At 41.2% G+C, this 21,129-nt stretch overlaps 1 protein-coding gene across 4 annotated transcripts in view; it reads left to right on the forward strand.

Annotated features, from left to right (window-relative positions):
* The window catches only part of fhod3b (formin homology 2 domain containing 3b), a 95,591-nt gene that overhangs the window by 44,520 nt on the left and 29,942 nt on the right, over positions 1-21,129 (forward strand). For all 4 annotated transcript variants that reach the window (XM_046045567.1, XM_046045568.1, XM_046045569.1 and 1 more), the window contains exons 4-5: positions 16,653-16,720; positions 18,989-19,094. In XM_046045567.1, coding sequence (XP_045901523.1) covers positions 16,653-16,720; positions 18,989-19,094 — 174 coding nt within the window. The remainder of the gene's footprint in view (positions 1-16,652; positions 16,721-18,988; positions 19,095-21,129) is intronic.

Consider the following 21,129-nt stretch of genomic DNA (forward strand, 5'->3'; position numbering starts at 1 on the left):
CAAATTCAAACCCAACAGTTGGAGGAATGCATGTAAATACAGCTATTCTTAACACCAGAATTGTTTCTAAATCAGAGGTTGACATGATGTTGCACTTAGGTGGCTGCAGAACACATTGTGCCAGTATTAGATTAGATTATCAGGCTAAAGGTAAAACTACAGAACTGCAATCCTGACAGTCACAGGATTAAAAACGGTTTTCTCCTTGGGAAAGGCCCTGTTGTCATTAAAGCTATTTCAATTGATCCTTTAAAATTCAGAGAATAAGATGTTGGGGGGCCAAGAGCTGGCTGACATGATCAGTAACAAATGACTTTCTGTTGCACTGGGTTAGAGGATCCCCTGTGGATCCCCTGTGGATCCTCTTACAATGTATTTTCTTAAAGGAGACAATAAGTGCTTGATGAGCCAGCCTGGCTCCAGGAGCTGTTGATATCAGGGAGTATCTATCTCATTACGGTAGCTCAGTATTATTCATAGTTTATATGCTGTTCATTGCAACATTTTCATGAGCCTGCTGTGGCTTAGGAGGTAGAGGAGGTCGCCCACTGATCATAGCGTTGCTGGTTCTATCCACATGTGAAAGTTTCCCTGGAGGAGACACTGATCCATAAATTGCTCCCGATGGTTCGCAATGCCCCTTGCATGGTAGCCCGTTATCATCTGTGTGAGAGTGTGTGTGTGAAGCGCTATATAAATGTAGTCATTTACCATTTACCAAAATGTTTTTGTAAGCGGCGTGCCCCAGAGATTGCGATGGACCACTTTGGTCCAGAGTGAAATATCTGAACAAGTATTAAATGGAGTATAAACTGTCTTGGATGGATTGAAATTAGGGCTGGGCACGTTAACGCGTAACACATTAATTAATTAACACCGACAATTAGTTTATCATGTTAACACATTTTGTATTTTATTATTATTATTAGTTTGAAAGTCCCTTCCTCACTGGCTCTGAATACACATACAGTCAAACCATGGGTGTGGAGGGGAAGGATGTTGATCAGCCTGCAAATCACCCACCCAAACAAGCAGTGAAGGGAGGCTTCTGCAGACTACGCGGTCATCTTTTTTCCATATTTTTCTACCCGCGATCCGTTATCACGGCAGCAGGTGAGCCGCTTGCTTGTTAATGACGCAGCCTATCAAACAACTTAAACAGCTGAAAGTTGCTTTACATTACCTGGTCTGTGATTGTAATATATCCACCGTGACTTGTAACGTCATTTCAAGTTTTTAACCGAGTGAAGTCTGTGCAACATTAATGTTTAAGTTCAGATTTACAAGAAATATTTTATTGCTACTGTGTAAAGGGAATACTGCTGGTGAAAAGCACCTTATTTATTTAAAGTGTTAGCAAACCATGTTATTACACTTTCGTGTATATAGCAGTACATTTAAATTGTGCAATACACTACTTTAGAATTCATTATTCAATTTTACCCGTAACAATGCAATTAATCGCAAGAAAATCATGCGATTAAAAATTTGAAATAAGAAATATGATGAACTGCATTTACTTTGGTGATCTTTTAATCTAGCGCGATCATCAGGTAATAAATCTGACTTCTGATTTTTTTTATACTGTATTTTTTCAACAACACTATTATTGCAGTAGTGATTCCAGCATGAAAGCTTACTGTATATATTAGCTAAATGTCAGGTTCCACACATTGTATATGAAAGGTTTCCCCACTTGGTGATGCACAGGAATGGTTAAGTTTAACAGCTCTGCCTGCAGCAGAAACACAGAAGAAACTGGATATGAACATGACCAACAAAGGGCAGACAAAGAAAAGACCAGAAGCTTGCAGCGGAAATCAAAACAAAGAGTCTGCAACGCTGCATGGCTACACTGTTTGATTACAAAATGATTCCTGGGCACAAACACCACAGCAGTGTCTGCTCACTGCCAAAGACTTCACCAGATTAAGAGAAACATTATTTTAGAAATCACAGCTTGAGATCGGAACATTTTATCAAGCCAAAATTCTAAACATTTTTTACGCTTTACGTCTATAGCTTTTTAAAGCTCGTAGTAATGTGGGGTATTATAGTTCAGTCATCGAACCTCTCCGTCTAACCATGGAAAATTTAGAAAAGTGATAACAGAAAAAAAAAGAATCCCTCCTGTCCTGTGATCAAACATATCAACACACAGTCAACTTGAAGGAGACCAAATGAAATAGCACAGCCATTACCCTGACATTGTAAACAAACATGTCTCTTTCCCCCTCTGGATGCCATTAGGAATGTTTCAGTGTTTGTTTTAGTCATTGAGCAAAATGTGTACTTTCTTCCCCTTCATACTTCAATAGTATGCAAATCATATCATTCATTTACAAGCCGCCATTGTTCTCAGTCCAAGCACAGCTTGTGTTTGTAAGTCTGTAATTGTGTGGTATATTCTACTCTGCTTATCTAACCTCCTCTCTTTCAAATCATGTAATATTTGGAATATATAGAGGTTACGTTGTCTGCTGGTTAAATCCATGGCTTTTACAGAGAGTGCAAAGGCCGCTTTGAGGCCTTTATGGAATCCAGCTGGCTTGGTCCTGCATTTCCAAAGTTCCACATTTATCTGAACCAGATCAGAGCCAAGCGTAGTCCTGTCACAGCCCCACTGCAGCCTTGAGAACTGCAAGGATTTTTAGAGAACATGAACACATTTGTACAGATTAAACACTGGGATCTTAAGGTTGTTTTCATTCCAAGGTCTACCTGCTGATACTAGTCTTACATGGTGAGGGAGGTTCCTGGATCTGCAGTAAAACTGACTTTAAATCTCCTGAACGGTGAAATTTGATCTAAAATCATTGAAATTACACCATCCATTAAGCCTTTGATATGGCACCTGGTAAATGTGACCCCAATGCCACGCACACACAATCCCATCCGGACTCCACTATGGTAAAATACTTTAACTCTCAAGCACTCCCCAGCAGGTGTAGCTAAATTTTCCTCTCTATAATGCCCAACTCCTGTTCATCAAAATATTACCATTTGAATTTGGGTCAAAGCTATTTTCAGGACTATTATTTCTAACAGAAGTACTGTAAAATAACATAATGGATCTACATTCCTACAGTACATGACACTGTGAGACCTGGACATGTTTAGGCTTAAAAAAATTGCTGTTAATTTTGGCGCAGCTGCATTAAACATAAACACACAAAGTAGCTGTATAAAAACTTTAAATATTTTAAAAAGCATGCATTGTCAAGTGCATTCATTCAAACACATAACTCCACTATGAAATACAGTTTAAAGGGTAGATGTGGTAATGGCAGCACCTTTTTTGTCAAGTTCTTCCTGTCATCTGCAGCAGCTCTCAGGAGCTTTGTGCTGTGATTGAGCCTAACCACTACCAGGTGTGCTTGAAAAGGTTTTGGTGAAACTGGCACAGGGTAAAGACAGGGCGGAGTCAGAGGGGTGCGAAAGAGGGGTGAGTACCAGAGGAATGGTGTTGCTTAATGTGAAAACATCAAACGGCCTGAATCTGGTACCACAGTGTTAGGCTAAGGTGTCTGAACTTGTTAAGGTGTGATCATGCAGGGCTGGTGTATGCCGACCGAGAACTCCCCCCCACACACCTCAAACTCAGCATTATTGCCTTTTTAGGAGGTGAAGGGTAGATGAACAAGGGTATATGTGGGTCATGTGAAGCCATAAATAATACTATTTTCAAGATTTGGCTCTTAAATCTGATTTTACAAGTAGGTCATAGTCAATCTAGATGAAAGATAAATGAGGTGAGTTGTGAGATTTACAATCCATCACGGTCTCTGTACCACAAGCCCAGTGGGGCAAAGAAAAAAAATCCTTGAAAGAACTATGAAATCGTCTCTTTTGAAAGGCATTAGGGTTACACCCTGCAGTATACCCACAGCCTCATGCAAACCATACTACAAAGGTATCTGTGTTCATGCACCATGTAAGAGAGCCCAAACCAGGCAGCTTTTTTTGGTTATCTCAGCCAAGTTGTTTTTTAACAACTGTTGTTCTCAGTGAGTTTGGGAATAATCATTAGTTTGGCGAAAATAGAGGTATAGTATTTCAAACAGTACCTTAAAGCTCAGTGGCAGCAAAAATCCATAAATTGAAATTGGTTATCCAAGAGTTGTGACCTTATAGTTAAAGTAAATACAGCAGTAAGTTTCCAAAAGCAAACCTTACCAAAAGACCTGACCAAAGATAGGCAAGACCTTTTTTTCCACACGTGTCTCCATAGTTGTAGATCCAGCCATGTGTAAATCTCACCCCCTGCTGCGCAGAGAGCAAGGTCCTTCTGTCTTGTTTTTTTCTCCGCTTTTATTACACCGGCCTCCCGTCTTGATGGGATAGTTAAACCTGTTAACTCTACTTCTATTGCAAACACAGTGAAGCTTAGAAAAAAAAAAACTCTAGAGACCTCTAGGGGTTAGGATGGTAAAGGCATCCACTTTACACAGATTGTCATGGACAGTAACCAAGGTATATACCTTACCTATATAACAAAATTGCTGATACTTTAAAAGGTAGAATAAATCTCATTTACCATTTGTGTTGAGGTTTTATTCAATAATTTCTCTTTCACTATATTCACTGTTCGAGTCCCATATGTCAATACTTATCCTTGTAAAGAGGGTGATGAATTTTTTGCCTTTATCAGCCTGGGATGAATAAGCACTCTCTCTCTCTCTCTCACACGGACACACACACACACACACACACACACACACACACTTGGAAGGCCTGCGGAGAATAACAATGGACAAAATACAGTAATAAGATAATAAATGGTGTACACTATATATCAGTTTGTGTCAGTAGTGCGAGCAAGGTTGTTTTAGCCATTAGCGTTGGAATCTAATCCAATGTATCATTAACTGGGAAATAAGAGACTGGCCAAGCTAAACCGCTCATTCTGTGTCTTGTCATGTTTGACAATGTCAGATTCATGCACTTAGTAGCAGATTAGATTAATCTGGAATTAGTCTTTGAATAACTCTCCCACTCACTGGAGAAACAAGAGGTGCCATATATCCACCCCATCCCTTTCCTACAAAATAAATGTTATGGAGACTCTCTTATCCCATGTGGTTCCTCCCTAAATAACGTGAGAGAGATTGGGCACACCTTTTGTCATCCTCACACCACAAATATATTTTCACTACTTTAAGGTATGTTTTGTTGACATTGTATTTTTATAGCTTTGAATCAAATCTTGGCTATATCGCTCCCTTTTTTTCCATTGCACGCTCTGTGATGATGATGACTGGCTTTGGCTAAATAAGGTAAGAGAACACTTTACATTCTTTCTTGCCAAAAGATGTCTGATCCCCTTTGTTGTGCTGCGAGCCAAAATGCCCTTTTATCCTATCAGAAATTGAGGGTGATTTAGGTGTGCCAGCCAATACCTCTCCGCCTTGACACTGTCATGCTATAGGGATGCATGACTGACTCCTAATGGTGGTTTTCAAAAATCTCCTAGTGTGATTTATATTGCTAGGGTATGTTTGCTGAAAGCCAGGTATGTCTCTCTTCAAAGTGGGCAGCAGTCGCTGGTAAAGCAGAGCTTCTACCGTCTCACTTTTCATTGAGGCTGTGTTTTTCTCCTTTGTCTTGAATTGAAGATATGGGGCTTGTTTAATTTTCCAAGCATGCATATTTTGAAAATAGTCATTCTGGGAAGACATTGGTTAGGTTGTCAAACTGAGAAACTAATAAATAAAGCACCAGAACTCTGTCTCGTGTTTTAAATTTAGCTGTGATCTGCAATAGCAGATGGTTTTGCTGTTCTTTTTTAGTTCGAGTTTTCCCTTTATAACCAAGAGAAACTCATGCATGTAAGGACGTTTACTTTCAACTGTTTTTCGTCAGTTTAACTGCAAACTGAGCCCAAAAATGCAGGCAGTGGTTAAATTAGCTCATTAAGGATAATGCCTGGTATAAAGGCCTTGGTTTCCTCCACACAGTTGAACAGCACTTTACTTGGAAATTTGCAGTGGATACCCTCTCATGTGGCAGATGAATGATGAGGAAGAGGCCCAGCATATTGTTGAAAAATGTAGACAAGGAGCCTGCTGCAATATATGGCCCATCTCTTGTTGATTTTCCCTGGGTAACATGAGATGACATAGGTCACTCATATCTATCAAAGGGGTAATATTGCATTTTATCTCAAATTTGTGCAGTCGCTCTGCGTCTCCTTTCATCATGATATGGATTAATGTCTGCTGGTGTGTGTGTGTATGTCGGAGTTGATGGATGGAGCTGCAGTTACCTTTCCTCTCAGAGACAGGCCCGGTGTGGTACAGTGATGCTGTTATACTGTCTTTATTCAGACCAGTCAGGGGCGCTATTAGGCCCAGTGACACTGGAGACAGTCTAATAAAGTGACAGGGAGGATAACACGATATCGATCAATTTTTTGCACTGTACAACAGATAGAAACCAGCCTTGTGTTCTCTTCAATTTGGTACCTTTGTGCCTGGCAGGCAATAGTGTTTATTTTTGATGTGTCAAAATGCAGCTGTGAAAAACTGCTATAGAAATCACCTTTTCACGCCAGGAGTACATGTTGAGCAACAGTGCTTGTCTAATATCCACCATCAGTTTGTACAAGTCAGTCAGCAAAAAGGAGTTCAATCTAGGCCAATGAGAAAAAACAACATTATTATATTGCCAACAGGCGGTCGTTGACTATATTCATTTGGCTTACCAAGCAAATATTAAATCTTTATCTGCCAGCGCAAACATGAGTGAGGAACTTCTGATATGATTCATGAGGAATGAAACAGTCATTTGGCGTTGTTTAGTAGGATTGTGAAGAGAAAGCAGTCAGTCATGTTGATTGTGAATTTGTTCCAGTTGGGCAAACAGGTCGGCCCCAGAGGACAAAACAGCTCTATCAGTCCTTTGTCTCTGTGCCAAGCATGGATTATATTCATTTCAGTGACACCTCAGAATAAAGCAGTGTCTATCCAAACAAAACACCTCCTAGACAACAGAGATAATTAATTTGGGCCGAAACTGTCTCCTGATCCATAAGAATTTTTCTGTTTCAGTGCATTTGATGTCTTTTAAACATATTGCATGTTTAATACTTGCTATGCCAGATCTAAGTCGACCATTAGCAGGAATAGCATGCCTCTCTTATTACAGTATGCTTTTAATATAAGTAAATTTTATCTCTCCTCTTTGGTGGTCAGTAATAGTGCTGACTTGACCCTTCCCTAGGCTCTGACACCTGTCAGCAGTCAGATCACACTTCACACCCAGCTTGGCATAGCAAAACCAGTGCCAAGGTGCAACAATTTGACATGACAGGGCAACAACATAGTCACTGTAACTGATGTTTATGATCGTTTGTGTCCCATACGATCTCCACCCGTATATTTTAAACCCGGACAGTGTTTTGATAAAGCTAATTCTTCCATGTTCGTCCTCCATGGATTCATTAGTCCTTAATTTCACTGTCAGGACAAGCCAGATCTAAAGGTTACACACACTATAAAAATGAACTCATGCTCTCAAAAACAAAAAAAACAAAAAATATGCAAGCTAGCTTGCTTGATGACTGTACTATAGATAACACCTGTGCCAGTCTGAATGTAGATCAAAGATAATGGCATAAACTTCACACAGCCAAGAAATGAGTAGTGTTTGAAGATATGTATGTGAGAGAAAGGAAGCTTAGACTTTTTTGTTTTCTCTGTCTCCCTCAGTTCTGTGAGGATTGTCCATTCATGTACAATCCTGTGCTTCATTTGTTTCAACCAGACTTTTAATTGTGGAAAACGTGGAGCCCTGCTCTTAAAGCCTTTTAGTCTAGGCTCTATTTTGTTAAAGTAGCATGTTAAGTAAGCTTCCATTTGCTTTCAAATGTATGACCAGTGTAAACACATTTTATCTCCTGTCAGACATATATACATTGCTTTTTGTCGCTGATCTGTGAAAGCCATGTATCTCCAAAAGGACAGTGAAAAAGAGCTAACAAAAACAGCACTGTTTTCAGCTTTGTGAAGCAATGTCCAATGGGTTTTAGACAGTGTATTTAACCTACCAGGTAGGAGACGTTTGTTGAGTTGTAAGGGAATACTTAATCATTCAGTTTATTTGAAAAATACCCATATTTGGACATACATGGTTTTCTCTTCCCTGTCAAATGTGTTTTTAAGTGTCCATCTGTCTCTGACCGGTGGAAGTAATTACCTTGGGTCATTATGGGTTGGGAGCAACACTGATGAAAGGGGGATGCTCTTATTAGACTGGATGTCAAGGTAACTAGATTGTCCTCTTACCTAAGCCACTGACAGACAGGTGCCAAAGGTCTCTCTCGTCTTCTCTCTGAAGGCATAAGGAAACACATTTTGCCCTGGCAGAAAAAAAGGACCACAATGGGTTAAACTAATGTAAAAATCAGGTGTTTTGAAACAAACACTATGTGAGATTTTTGTCTCTTTTCCATTAAGTGTAGTTCTAGTGTGGCCAGTGTGGAAATGGAGATGGTGCACTGTCACAGATGTGTGTGCTTCCACATCAGCCAGCTTCCTATTCCTAGAGCAGAGTCTGAAATAGATGTGGTCTCAGCACAACTGTGTTTATTGGACAGAGTTTGCACTGGTGCATTTCCCCACGCATCAGGTTGTTAAGACTAGGAGGGCGCAGAGTAAGTCAGAGAGAGGGACAGCCAAGAGGAGTGAGAGGGGAAGAGGGGAATGAAGCAGGTTAGGGGAGAGTCACTGAGGTCATTGTTGAGAATATTTTCCAACCTCGTTTAAGGAAGAAAAAAATAACTTTTAAAATGCTCATTTAATTGCAGTACATGACATGAAACGTTTTGGATTTTAAGGATCATAAAGTCTAAATTGGGAAAAGCACTTGGCTTTCTGCAACTGTCTTTTTATGGATAAAAAGATAAAAATCCCAAAATTTTAAAAAAGGACTTCTGCATATGTGCACACACGATAGTAGGGGAATATATGGACTGAGATTTTAAATCTTACTCTTTAAACATCTGGCCTTGCATCTATATGCACATGGCTGGTTTTTACTGCAGTAAGAAAAGCTGTTTGGCTGAAGCAGCTGCCAAGCAACACATGGGGAACGGCCTCGATCCCGCCTCCTTCCAACTTTATATACAGAATATTAGAGGAACATTCCCCAACATTCACAGAAATAATACTAATGACCAGCTTCAACTCTGTCAGCAGTTCCTATAACTTTATGGTGACTTCCAGCTGTCCTTGTCACCAGACCCACTGCCATTGTTGATCCTTCTAGTTTATATCTGTGTCAGGCTTTTGTCTCTTCTGCAGAATGAGTACATGCCTTTACTCGGCTCTCCGCTCCAGTACCTATTTGTGTCAGTGGTGGCGAGTTTGGGGAAACCCTGCTGAGGAGCCGAAAGGGGGGCAGTGGGCTACAAAGAAAGCAGAGGGAAGAATAGCGGGGTATTTACTGTGGGGTGGGGGGTGGGGGGTTAGTGAGGGTCTCCACCTGGTAGCTAAGGAATGACTCATTATACAGGCTGGCACTAATGAAAGATTTGTCTGTCCTCACATTGGCCTCGCTGTCATGTCTCTCTTCTCGTCTGGAATTCTGCAGATTCCACCCTCACTTTCCTCTACTGTTTCTCTATGACAGCGTCAGATAGTATCTTGACGGCTGCTTAACGTACAGTATATTGAAGAGACTTACCAGGAGATAATTAGCCTGCGATGCCCTTTAAGTGCTCTGCAGGTATATGAGGCCCAAACAGTAGGATTTTTGATCCAAACAGCTTCACTGCTCCAAGAGAAAAGACAAATGCCACTTCTGCCTTCTATAAGAAATACTTTAACTGACAAAAACATAAACCTTCACTGGGAGTCTTACATAAACACATCAATAAACACAACAATCTAATTTCCCTGTTTCCTTCGAGGGACAATGAGTGCCCTTGAGCTCTGTGGGCCAGGTTTTGTGTTTATTGGAACTAAGCTGGGGTATGCCGTGGGATCCAATGTCTCTGCCAAGATAGAGTATCGCAGGCCAGACACCTGATCTCCTCACTGCTTCCCGTGACGGTGTGCAGAGGAAGTCCAGGTACAACATCCGTGAAGGAAATCCAATCAATATGGATTAGCTGGGTTTATTTGCATGTTCCTAACACAGTCATTAACATGTGTCCACACGTATTTTATTGTGAACCTTGTAAGATCTTGTGTGAAAGCTCCTCGTACAGCAATTATCTATAGTAATGATAGCAAAACACAGAAAGGCAGCTTACATTTTAATCCATTTGGCTTAAGCTTTTTATAGTCCTTTTTGTATTTCTTGTGACTAGATTAAGCCCAGGTGTATTAGTTATTTTGATGATTTTGATCTTGTCCCATGTGCCCCACGGGTCCATCCAGGCCTCCCCGTGAGGCCTGCTCCCAATGACAGAGGGTTCTTTAGTCTGTGTGGCCCGGCTCAGTTTTCTCTAATCAAAGCCATCATCTCCATATGTCTTCCATCACAGCTTCCAGAGCATTTGAATAACTTCCAGGCAACAGGAACAAATTAATTAATGTCTATTCCTCTCTCCACTTTGTAAACTGTGTGAGTTTATGCATATCCTGGATTGTGTGCAGTGCGTGTTCATGTACACACACACACACACACACAGTCCATATAATTGTCTTGATCCACTCTTCGGTTGCACTTGAAACCCGTTGAAAGTGATCTTATTCTTACCTGCATTCCCTTCTAATGATTTTCACCTGAGTGCTATAATCTGCTTTTTATTGTCCCCTCATTCACCTTATGTTTTCGTTCAGGGAGAAAGTGATGAAAAAAGCAGAAGAACCCCCAGTCCACAAAATAGCAGGTTACAAGCCGATGCACATGTTGGGAGGTCTCCCACCTTACCAATTGTGTTTTCTCTTTGGAACAGGAGGTTTCCCCAGCGTGAGATGGGGAAAAAAGGGAAAAAATGAGAAGGAAGCACTGTTGATGATGTTGCGCTGCTGTGTTTCGTGACTGCAGAGGACCATTACGCATACAGTAAACTCAAGGGTTTCTCCAGGGGACAAAAATGAAAGATGGGTCCCTTTATCCTTACACATGGCAGGCAGTGATGTGGCCATGCTGGCTCACACAAGACTGTGGTCACTCAGATGGCTACAGTCTGCCTGAGCTCAGTCTGACCGCCGTCACCTCTCACAGAATCTGTGGCCTCTGCTGACCAGTAGATTCTGAGCTCTCTGAGACAAGGCTAAATGCAGACATGGGCAGGGCACTGGCTTGGGACTGAAGTCTACTCTTTAAGGTCCAGCTTTGACCGGACTAGAACTTTGTAGCACAAAATGACCTTCATTCCTGCAAGGCTGCACAAAAACACTGTTCTGCCATTTGATTAATGTAGATTCACCAGGATTCACCCCTGTGAACTGATGCTTTTCAGTCTTTTCACTGATCAAAGCAGCTCCATGCAATACATGGCACCATGGCTCTAAGGCAGTTCAGGCCAACAACTTGAGTTGCACTGCCACACTGACACACGGCAAATTCATTTTAAGCGGTTTTATAAGCCCCACATCCAACCCAGAAAGCACCTGTAGGCTCTGAAGTTCTCTCTAAGGAGGAAAGTTAGTTATCATCACTCCCCATTCTACTCTGAGCTGAGCTTCCACGCTTGCGGAAGTGACGTTGTGAGGGAAAACAGGGTTATTGGGGTATTATCACCAAAATAAAACTTTGGCTCGAAGCAGGTCAGGTGTTGGGATATTATACCACATATTATATACCACATTATACCACATCCTCCAAATAAACTCTAAATGTTTTTGTTTTTACTGATGTTAGCTTGCTGGTTACAAAAGTAATAGCGACACAGCACACACAGGGTTGGCTCGACAGTAGTCACGATAGAATGATGACCTTGCATACTGATGACCTTCTTTAGTTCAAAATCAGTGTCATGTTGTTGTGGACAGATACTGATGAAGAAGGATGCAGCAAAAACAGACCAGAGTAAAATTTAAGGTAACAACCCTTTAAGTTCTACTCATACTTATTACTTTTCACCGTGGTTTCATACCTTACTGTATTCTTCCATAGCATCTCCACATCCCACATGAAAGCTGTTGATTTGACTTTGCACAGTTTTACATACAATTACCAATACAGTGGTTGGGATCTTCCTCTTCGGCTTCTTGTCTGACAGCTGCACTCCTGAAAGCAAACACTGTTTAATTTACTGCACTGTGTGCCGGGTTGTCCTGCCCAGTGGGGTCTTTGTGGTTTTCCTGGCTGTGCTTTGGATGCGGTTTATGTGTTCTGCCTGCTGCGCAAAGCATGAGCAGTGGCAGTCATTCTCTTCATTTTTATGGCACTTTCTGGAAACAAAAGCATGCAAACAGATGAGTAACTTAGCATGTTGTCTGCTTATGGAAATTGAGCGAGGTTACCGGCTTTATTGGCCAACTAATTTTGATCATTTGTTTGCTGTCCAGCAGTGAGTGGTGGTCCTGGCGTGAGATTGGCATGCGGAGATAAATAAAAAAGTGAACTATGACTCAAACGAAACAGCATTACAGGAATGTACTGGCACTGACACAAAGAATCAGAAGGTGTCTGAAGCAGCACAAGTCAGGTTTGCTTCTAAAAGTTGTCTTCTCAGCAGTAGCACAACCATCGATGAAGTCCTGGCCTGTCTAAATGTATCAGGCCCCACAGCAATTTTATTTTTTTCCACTCTTCTACTCTGGGTAGTTGAGCACATTCCTGATGATTATAGAAATTCCGCTACTACTTTTATGATTGCTATAATTATGACCATTACATCCCTATAGCTATTCCAGCTGAGAAAACGTGACTGTGTATTGCAATTTAAGAGGACAAAACAGCTGCTCCCTATGATACATCAATATGAGGCATCAAAAAAACCCTTTCACTCAGTTGAGTCATTCCACTGTCAGGTTATTGTCGGTAAAAGCCGAAGGGAAAAGTAAAGAAAAAACAAAAAACGGTCTGCTTGTCCTCAGCTGCACTCATGCACTGTTTTAATTTCAACGGTGTCCTTTTTGTGGTATTTAGAGTAATTCCCAACATGGTTAGATGGCTCTTTAGTCAAACTTTTATTGACATTAAAAAGGTATATTATATTTATCTTAAGGTCAGGCTGTGGATAGCTACTTGGCTGCTGAAATATGTTATGTATATGTTATTGTATTAGTTGCTCAGCTCCAGTCAGAATTGATTTACAGTGCCCAAACTATGTGTTATCCTTCATATCTTGCTTTGTTGTTCTATCCTGGCTTTGCCTTGGCCCAACAACAAATCCATGTCAAATGTAGTGAGAGACTGAGTGTTACGTTTCAGGTGGTTTCAGGGTTTCAGGTGAATGTGACTGTGAGAGTTGGGGTTCGCAAACCCCAACTCTCACAGTCGAGTCCCTACAGTTCTTTTTCTAAATAGGGAAATGCCGAAAAGCCCATACTTTTGGGTGCATATCTGCGCCAAAAGGTATGTAACTAATCTCCACTGAGCTATTTCTCATTAGAGATGGGCCTCTTGGAGGTGTGTGTGGACTGCAGACAGGGACAGGGAAGGAACTGTCTGTTCCTGCAGATGGGCTTCATTTAGTTTTTGGGCAGGAATAAATTTCTGAGAGTTTTATTGCGGTCCAAACTACAGGGCAAAATATTGGAGCACAAGCCTTTGTGTGATTGGCAGTGGAACTCTGCATGAATGAATTTCTATGCCATGCTGTTGCTGATGGATACACACAAACACACACACACACGAAACATGCTCCAGGGAGTTATTCATAGCCAGTGACAGCCCAGGTGCGGATGCATCACTGCAGTTGTGATGTGCTGTGATCTGACCAGAATCATGGTTGTTCAGCAGTGCTTGATGTAATTTATCTGTTGACTGATTAACACTCAATATCCGTGAGGAAGTGCAGCTAAGACTTTTAGGAGAAGAGCACACTGACTTAAGACTTGGGTTAAAGTAGGACAACAAATCAAGGTAATTTATTTATTTTTTTCATGATGAAGGTGTGATGGGTAACTCAGAGCATTTCCCTCTGTCTTCCGCTCCAGTGAGCAGAGAGTTTTCTGTTTAGAGATCCCTAATGTAAACCTGAGCTATGGGGCGGTGGATGTGGCCCTACCTTGACCTGCAGGGGAGGGTGAAGTAGCTTAAGCTCCATTTTACTTGATGCAGAATCAGCTGACAAAGTAACAAGCTCTTCTTTTGTCCATTTGGATCATGGTGATGGGCTTCAGACTAAATATATAAATATGGATCAAGTATATAAAAATGTCACAGTGATTTATTTGAGATACATTGAAAAGCAATCCAAGTTCTGCATTAAAGCACTGGAGCCATAGAAGTATATAGGGTTTTTTCTGCATGTTACAGCCATTAAATAGGCCTATTAATTGATTACTATTATTTATTCTGATATCACTTTTATCAGTAGAGTCACAAAGTGCTTTACCACAAGTTCCAAGTTTTAAAAAGGAGTAAAGAAGGGACAAGAAAGAAATGCCTACAAAAATGTGTTCGTTTTGAGAGGATTTAAAACATGATGCTGACTTGGCAACCCTGAGATGCTCAGAATAGGAGTTCCACAGCTGAGGGGGGGCGAACTCAAGAGGCCCAGTCACAGTTCCTTCCTGTTATTTATAAAGACACAAATCACCAACATCGCACAGCTTCCCCTCTTAATACCTCTGGACTTGCAGAGATTTATTCCTTGTGGATGTTGTTGCCAGTGACTGGCCGTAAAAGACCAACACTCATCACGCATCTGAACCATGTACGGCACTGAATGCACAAAACATTCAAAGCTCCACTCCACGCAGTCCAAATACCATTCAGTCATAAATCAGAAACAAGGCATCCTCTAAAGATAAGGAACTCTGCTGGAACTGGATTGTGAGGTGTTTGATTTCAGTGTGCAACCTCATCAAATTGGAGCCTTTTAACCACATATAGCTGTGTGTACTATGCATCTTTGTGGATTACAGCAAATATAATATGAAGTGTGATTTACAATACTGTGGACAGCCTTACCCGGCACCAAGTTTAAACCAAGGAATGTAGTTCAGAAATTAAAACCAAAGTTTGACTCATATTCAACATTATTAAGATGGATTGAAGGGCCAGTGAGGGAAATTTAATTGTTATTTATTTAGTTTTTTAACAACAAATTTTTTGACAATGTTCTCACTGAAATAGTTTTGTTCTTTTCGCAGAGGGTTTGGATTTTATGATGTTGCACGATTGTTGTCTCAGTGGGCCTCCATATACTAGCTGTCACTGCATGTGAAGTCTGATGTGTGTTGTGAAAATGTTGTGTGACACTGCAGGTTGTGCCTATACACACCCTGTTTCTGTCTCTGTCTCTCTCTGCCAGTTCATCAGCTGAGGGGACAATAATTAATAAAGGCCTGTTGCTCTAAATCCCAAGCTTTTGTGCTCATTGTGTTTCTCACACTTTAGAATATAATTAGTGGCAGCTGTTTGTAAAGACGGGGAGCTCATGGGTACAACATTCATCATTTGTTTGTGTGTGTGTAAGAAAGCAACATCTACATATGTTGTGTCTGATCATTTTCTTCTCTTAATTGCATATTTGGGTTTTTTAACTAAACACACGCGCACCAACAGTGATAAATCATCCTGCAACTGCAGCAGCTGCAGTGGTGCCACACAGATGAGAACCACATTGCAATGTGCTTTATGTAAGGTGTGTGTGTGTGTGTGTGTGTGTGTGTGTGTGTGTGTGTGTGTATGCGTGCGTGTGTGTGTGTGAGAGAGAGAGAGAAACAAACTGCCTCACTGTATTCATGCCTGTTTGTGAATCTTTCAAGGATCTTTCAGACAGACAAAAGAGCATCACAATAAAAAGCAACAGGTGAATAAAAAGGAAAATGCTGAGAGAGAGAGATGCAGAAAGTGAGAGTGCTAAACTGCACCGCACTGTACGTTGCTGTATCTGCTGCAGTCACAGGAAAGTTTTGCTGAGTCAGAGAGAGTTCACTCAGCAGTAATGAGTGAGCTGTGCTCAATGCTGCCACTCCCTGGCAGATTGTCAAATTAGTAGAAAATATTCACCTCTATCACAAGCATTTGTATCCGTCACATGTCTCTTTTAGTGCTCTGTAGTGTCCCCATAACTGATTAACGGTCGTATTGTTTCTTAGCCATTGCGGTGGCGAGCAACGTGAGTTTCTGCCTTGCCTTCGTATTATGGTAAGCTGCAGATATGGCTTTGTCAGCAGGAAACATCCACTGTTCACTAACTCTCCACAGATGTGCTCTGAGTAGCTCCTACTGTTTTTTTGCTCTCACTATTCCTCTTGCAGTATATTTTTCACATACAGCTACTTGGGATAATTGCTGGCAATGATAGGTGCGTGACATAGACACAAGGAAGTAATTATGAAGGAGACATATATAGTTCATCGTGGAAACATCATGTGTGACGTCAAGTGATGTCATGAAGTGATACACTAAAACACTAGTAGACAGGTGCTTTATTTCAGTGATCACGCAGTCCCAATGATTCTGAATCTCTTATCCATGTGTTTGTTTCAGTTTTTACATGACAACATCATAGAAAGAGACCACATGTGAGACTGTCAGCTGATTTTCCCACTGTCTCCTTGTCTCTCCCTGCACAGAAAAACTCTACAACTCAACTGGCCGGGAGCTCCGGAGAGCCCTCTTTTCCCTCAAGCAGATTTTTCAGGTAATTATCTCCCTCTTTTAGCTTTAACTGCACCCTTAAGAATATATCTTGTCACAAAACCCAGTGAATTCCACTGCATTGCATGTTTTTCACGATGTCATCAGTAAAAATAAAACTGCTGCATTTGTGAGCATGTGAAGTATCTTCTGCCACGCTCTGGTGCTTTGAATGTTCCTGTGCGTGTACAAGTTATACTTGAACAAACTATATGTAGCGTGCACTTGGACACAGCATTGTTTTTTTGAGGCAGAGCTGTGCTGCTGAGAGTCTGCCTTCGTGGCAGCTGTGGAGTGTTCAGGTTTGGTCATACTTCACACACTGGGGCTGGGCTGGCCTGGCGGGCAGTCGGCCATAGAGGGGGAGGGTTAACCGACAGTCAGATGGAAAAGAGAGCAGCAGACGTTGATGCATGCTCAGAATAGATTACATTACCTCACCTTTTACACACACAACCATTCTCGTTCACACCCTGGTTACATCCTGCATTGATTATTGTAATTCTCTTCTCTTTGGTCTTCCTCTCAAATTCCTACATAAACGTCAACTGGTTCAGAACCCTGTTGCTCATATCATCACTAGAACCCCTTCTATTAATCATATCGATCATGTCCTTCAGCAGCTTCATTGGCTCCCAGTGAAATAACGCTGGGATTTTAAGATTCTGCTACTCGCCTTCAAGGCCGTTCACAACCTCGCTACTCTGTACCTCATTGACCTCCTTCATATCAACATACCCACCTGTACCCTTCTTCTTCCATTCACCTCACTGCACCTCCTGCCTTTTTGACCATTATAGGGTTTAGAGCCTTTAGCCGCCCTGCCCCTCCTCTCTGAACTCCCGTTCACCAGACAACTGTAACACTGACCCGCTCTCCATTTTACAAATCTCGCCTAAAAACACATCTTTTTCAACTGGCATATCCAACATGTTCGTCTGGTCACAGCAGTCTTTTGTTTGTAATTGACTACGTAGCCTTAGGGCTGTTGCGGTGAAGTAATTTCCACCGCGGTAATATGCGATATGCGGTATTATCGCATCTTTCATCAGTGACGTAATTTGGTGCCATATAGTATAGTAAGTCACCTGTCTCCTCACTGCACAGCGAGCCGCTAACAGCAGCTTCATGGTCGGAGCAAGCTAGCTACTGGGTGCTAGTCAAGAACATTGCAAAGCAAACTCCTTTTTGTAGTTTGACCATGTTTTTTTCCACACGTAGCTGTATCATTACCTTCAGGGCACGTATATCAAGTCAATTTATATACATACATAGAATTTATATATTTTGCGGTTATCGCGACAGCCCTACGTAGCCTTACTGATTTTATGCACTGTAATTTAGTTTTTTTTCATTAATTGATTTATTGCTTTGCTGTTATTTCATTCTGTGTTGTACAGTGACCTTGAGTGTTTTGAAAGGGGCCTATAAATAAAACGTATTATTATTATTAGACTATGAGTGCCATTGTTGTAGAGAATAATTTAAAAAATCTTGTTGTGTAGTAGAATGTCCACCGGACCTGATATCAGCCTTGTTTCTCTACATTGCAGGAGTGTTGTACATGTATGAGTCTTAAATTACAGAGTCATCGACAGGTGTGAATGGTGCAGGTGGTTTTGTCAATTAGGACAAAATGTGGGAAGAAACAGGAACCCATATGAACGCACTGCAAGCTAAAGGCAGTGCTCGTTGCACTTGCAGTAGCTATAACTAAATGTAAAAAAAAAAATAAAGTTGATTGATGATATTTGTTCAGCTGAGGATTTTGTAGGCTTTGAAATGTGCTATAGTACATCACAAAAAGAAGTCTTGAGTACCTGTTGGACTCCTTAAAAATACAGTAAAAGGTGTGTTTACCAATGTTCAAGTAAAAGCAGTAGAAATGTTTGTCTTGTTGCATCACATTTGTTGCTTTAAGCATGGCTAGCAATTTATCCTCTGTGTGCATAAGACATACTGTATGTATAATTTGTGAACATTAAGGTCGGCATAAATCATCTCAGCAGTTCCTGACAATTTTTGGGGGGCTATGTGAGATATGAAACAGGTTCCAGATCATTATTTCTTGGCATGCCCTTTCTTTCTTAGTCTATGATCTCCAACCAACATTCAAGCACTCAAAGGTTTATGTAACTCTGAGGACAGTTATGTAGTGGAAGGCCGAACTAAATCCATCACATTAAAAACAACAAAAATAATACAATCTCTGCCTGCGTCTGTGATGTATGATGGCTTTATATTTTCCTCTTTCTCCTTGACTTCTTTCCAGGATGACAAGGACCTAGTGCACGAGTTTGTGGTGGCAGAAGGACTCACGTGTTTGATTAAAGTGGGAGCTGAAGCTGACCAGAACTACCAGAATTACATCCTCAGGGGTACGTCCACTGCACAACAGTTCGGCTTTTCACCAACAACCTCACAGCAAAGTTTCTCTCTTCTCTATTTTGTCACACAGCAATTTACAACACAGGCTAATCGAGGATGTTATTAATCAATCCGGTAACATTTTTCTTTCCATAAACCTATCCAGAGCCACATGCGTTTACATATACCATGTAAATTGATGATTCTGCTCGATGACCTTCTCACACTCGCACACTTAAGGCATATAAACAAACCCAAAATGTGTGCCGCAGATAATGTGGAAGTTAGGCCAAGTTTCGCAGCGGGTTAATTTATCTGTCTCATGTCGGTAAGGTGAAAGATCATATGTGTTCAGGTCAGGGAGGGGCAGGGGCCGGGGCAGCATGTTTGGGGATACTAGAGGGCCAAGGGATTCATAGCACTCGCTGGAAGGTCACAACCATTTAACAGCCTGCTGTGAGGGGGCAGGTCACACATGCTTAACTGGCCAATAAAAGTTCTGGCAGGATATTGCAGATCATAAAACTAATTTCCTCCATCTCTCTCTTTCTCTCATTTTTTATTTTTCCTGATGTGTTCCTTCATCTTTCCGTGAAAATGTGTTGCACTTACTTTGTTAATTTACTTGAACCAGTAAGTCAGGGCTTCATTAGTTCATTTGGTTTTCACTACATAATATAAATGTAGACACAAGCGCGCGAACATGGATACAACATTTGCGATAAAAAGTTTCCCCTAAGACTGCAGCTGCATAGTCCAGACATCCCTTTTGTTATTTCTTCATTAAGCCTTGCTAAAAGGAGCCACATTGTACTTGACCCTCATCATTTGGGCGCACATTTCAATCAGATGTTACCCCTCTCGTGTTTATTCAGTTAGACGCTGCTCTAATTTTCCAACTCATTGTTGACATTTTCTGTTATTGAAAAAAAAACCACAGAGCAAAGGGCAGATGTCTGTGACAAAGTACTGATGTTGCCTTCCTGGGCAAGTTATAAACATCAACACAACCCCTGCCAGGACTACCTCTGCAGGCTTCAGTCTTTAATGTTTGATGCTTCATCTCTGACTCAGACAGATATATCAGATGGGGTAAATGGCGAAAACAAGGCAGTGGATGAGAACGACAGGCTTTTGGAAACTTCAGAGTTGACCACATGTAAGAGTTGTTAGTGTCATTGTGCTGTGAATGATGATACCACTTCTCACATCTTTTCACTCCTCCTTATTGTGCTTTTTTTCCCTTTACCTCCCTGAGAATTCTGATAAAACATCTGTCAGTGCGTGTCTGTGGGACTCTCTTTATTCTTTCATGTGCAAATGTATCGCTTCATCTCTTCAGACTCTACAGTTTCCCCTCATGTATTGTTACATCAACATGACAAACTAAACCAAACTACCACTCTCCCAAAAACCTCTCCACTGACCTAATTTCTCCTGACTAGCTGAGGAAATGTGGAGTGTAGCAGATCACCCTCCCTCGTGAGCCATGTGTTGGAGAACACAAGTCGAGTATGTGCTGGAGTGCAGATGCACAGGTCAAAAATGTATACAGATCCGGCTGCTTTACTGGTGATGACTTCCAAGAGGAGCTATGTCATAAGGATTCCCAGGAGGGGAGTAAATTAGATGCCTGAAATGTTCACACATGCAGAGAGAGAGAGAGAACCAACAACAGCAGTTGCTTTGGTATCAAACACTGATCACATCTAATGTGATTTTTTTTTTTTTTTTTTTGCTGTAACGTCTTTCAAGTTGAGGCCAGTAAAAGAAAAAAAGAAGTTGGAATGCAGCCTTGAACCCATCTGTCTGGTGTGCATTAAAAACCTCCCGACAAAACAATCTTGCTCTCTTTCATGAATAAAAATCAATCTTATGGGTCTTTTGTAGATGAAAAGGGCACACGTGCACACCAGTCTGTATGCATTTTACAAGAACAGGTTCCCAGCTCTCTGGAACATTGCAGCCATTGTAAATGGTTGTTCCTGCAGTCCTCTCAGCAATCTACACCATCTCACTTTTTTCTTTTTCCTCACTTTTTCATTC

Source organism: Micropterus dolomieu, linkage group LG03, assembly GCF_021292245.1.
Source record: "Micropterus dolomieu isolate WLL.071019.BEF.003 ecotype Adirondacks linkage group LG03, ASM2129224v1, whole genome shotgun sequence".
Lineage (NCBI taxonomy): Eukaryota > Metazoa > Chordata > Actinopteri > Centrarchiformes > Centrarchidae > Micropterus > Micropterus dolomieu.